This window comes from Coturnix japonica, unplaced genomic scaffold (assembly GCF_001577835.2).
Source record: "Coturnix japonica isolate 7356 unplaced genomic scaffold, Coturnix japonica 2.1 chrUnrandom1311, whole genome shotgun sequence".
NCBI classification, from domain to species: domain Eukaryota; kingdom Metazoa; phylum Chordata; class Aves; order Galliformes; family Phasianidae; genus Coturnix; species Coturnix japonica.
This window is the reverse complement of record NW_015440534.1, coordinates 4,538-5,434: the sequence shown is the minus strand read 5'-3', so window position 1 is coordinate 5,434 and position 897 is coordinate 4,538. Positions and strand designations below refer to the sequence as shown.

The 897-nt window shown below is 66.3% G+C and overlaps 1 protein-coding gene across 1 annotated transcript; it reads right to left on the bottom strand.

Moving 5' to 3' along the window:
• Window positions 1-3: 3 nt before the first annotated feature.
• LOC107307873 (cytochrome c1, heme protein, mitochondrial) lies at window positions 4-517 on the bottom strand. Its single transcript, XM_015851370.2, has 2 exons — window positions 293-517; window positions 4-204 (listed from the first exon to the last, which is right to left on the bottom strand). Exons 1-2 carry the CDS (start codon window positions 389-391, stop codon window positions 4-6), a joined length of 300 nt encoding a protein of 99 aa, XP_015706856.2. The 5' UTR covers window positions 392-517.
• Between the last annotated feature and the right edge of the window lie 380 nt (window positions 518-897).

Sequence of the window (897 nt, the reverse complement as noted above, 5' to 3'; positions counted from 1 at the left end):
CCGTTACCTGTCATGGTCCAGCGCCGCCAGCGCCCCGCCGTGACTCCATGGGAAGTTGGGCGGATGCAGCTCGAGCTCCCCCGCTTCCACCGCGGCCTTTAACGCCCCGACAACGGCGGCTCCTCCCGCCGCCAACGCCCCCAGCGCCGCCACCACCCGCAACCGGCCCCGGGGCTGCTGGGCCCACAACGACAACGACCGGGCCTGGATATAACCGGGTCAATGAGGACAACGGGCCTCAAACCCCCCCCCCCAACCCCGGTACCGACCCCGGTTGTGGGCCCGGTCTCACCCCTTGTGGTGCCGGTTGTAGCCGAGGGTTGAGCAGGAACCGGCCGCAGGGTCGGAACGGGAAACGCCGCCCCGCTGTAACAGCCGCCACCGCCGCCATCGCTGCTGCACGGCTGAGGTCGCGGGGACAACGGAGGGTGACGCCCCGGATGTGACGTACAATGAACGCGACGGAGAGGAGGAATGGCGGACGAGTGGTGTACCGGAAGTGACGTACAATGAACGCGACGCGGAGAGTAATGGCGTCCGAATGGGGTGTGTGTCCCGGAAGTGACGTACAATGAACGCGACGACGAGGAGGAATGGCGCGTAAATGGGCGGGGGTTGGCGCTCTGTGATGACGTCACGAACTGGAGGGTGGGTGCATGTCGCTTTGTGATGACGTCACGAGAGGGTGGGCTTTATGAGCAGCCTGATGACGTCAGGGGGCGGGCGGTGCGCGTGGAGATGACGTCACAGACCGGAACACGGGAAAGCGACGTCATGATGACGTCACGACCACGACGGGTGCCCGAGAGCTCTGCGCGTTGTGATGACGTCAGGGGTGGGCACAGGTGACCGGGCTGGGCGCGCTGTGATGACGTCAGTGGCCGCGACGTTCCCGGT

Bases quoted from the DNA above. Each gene is read 5' to 3' on its own strand.
- LOC107307873 (XM_015851370.2), bottom strand. From the start codon at position 391: ATGGCGGCGGTGGCGGCTGTTACAGCGGGGCGGCGTTTCCCGTTCCGA. The intron at 205-292 runs GTGAGACCGGGC...GGTTATATCCAG, and splicing joins TACAACCGGCACCACAAGGG to GCCCGGTCGTTGTCGTTGTG.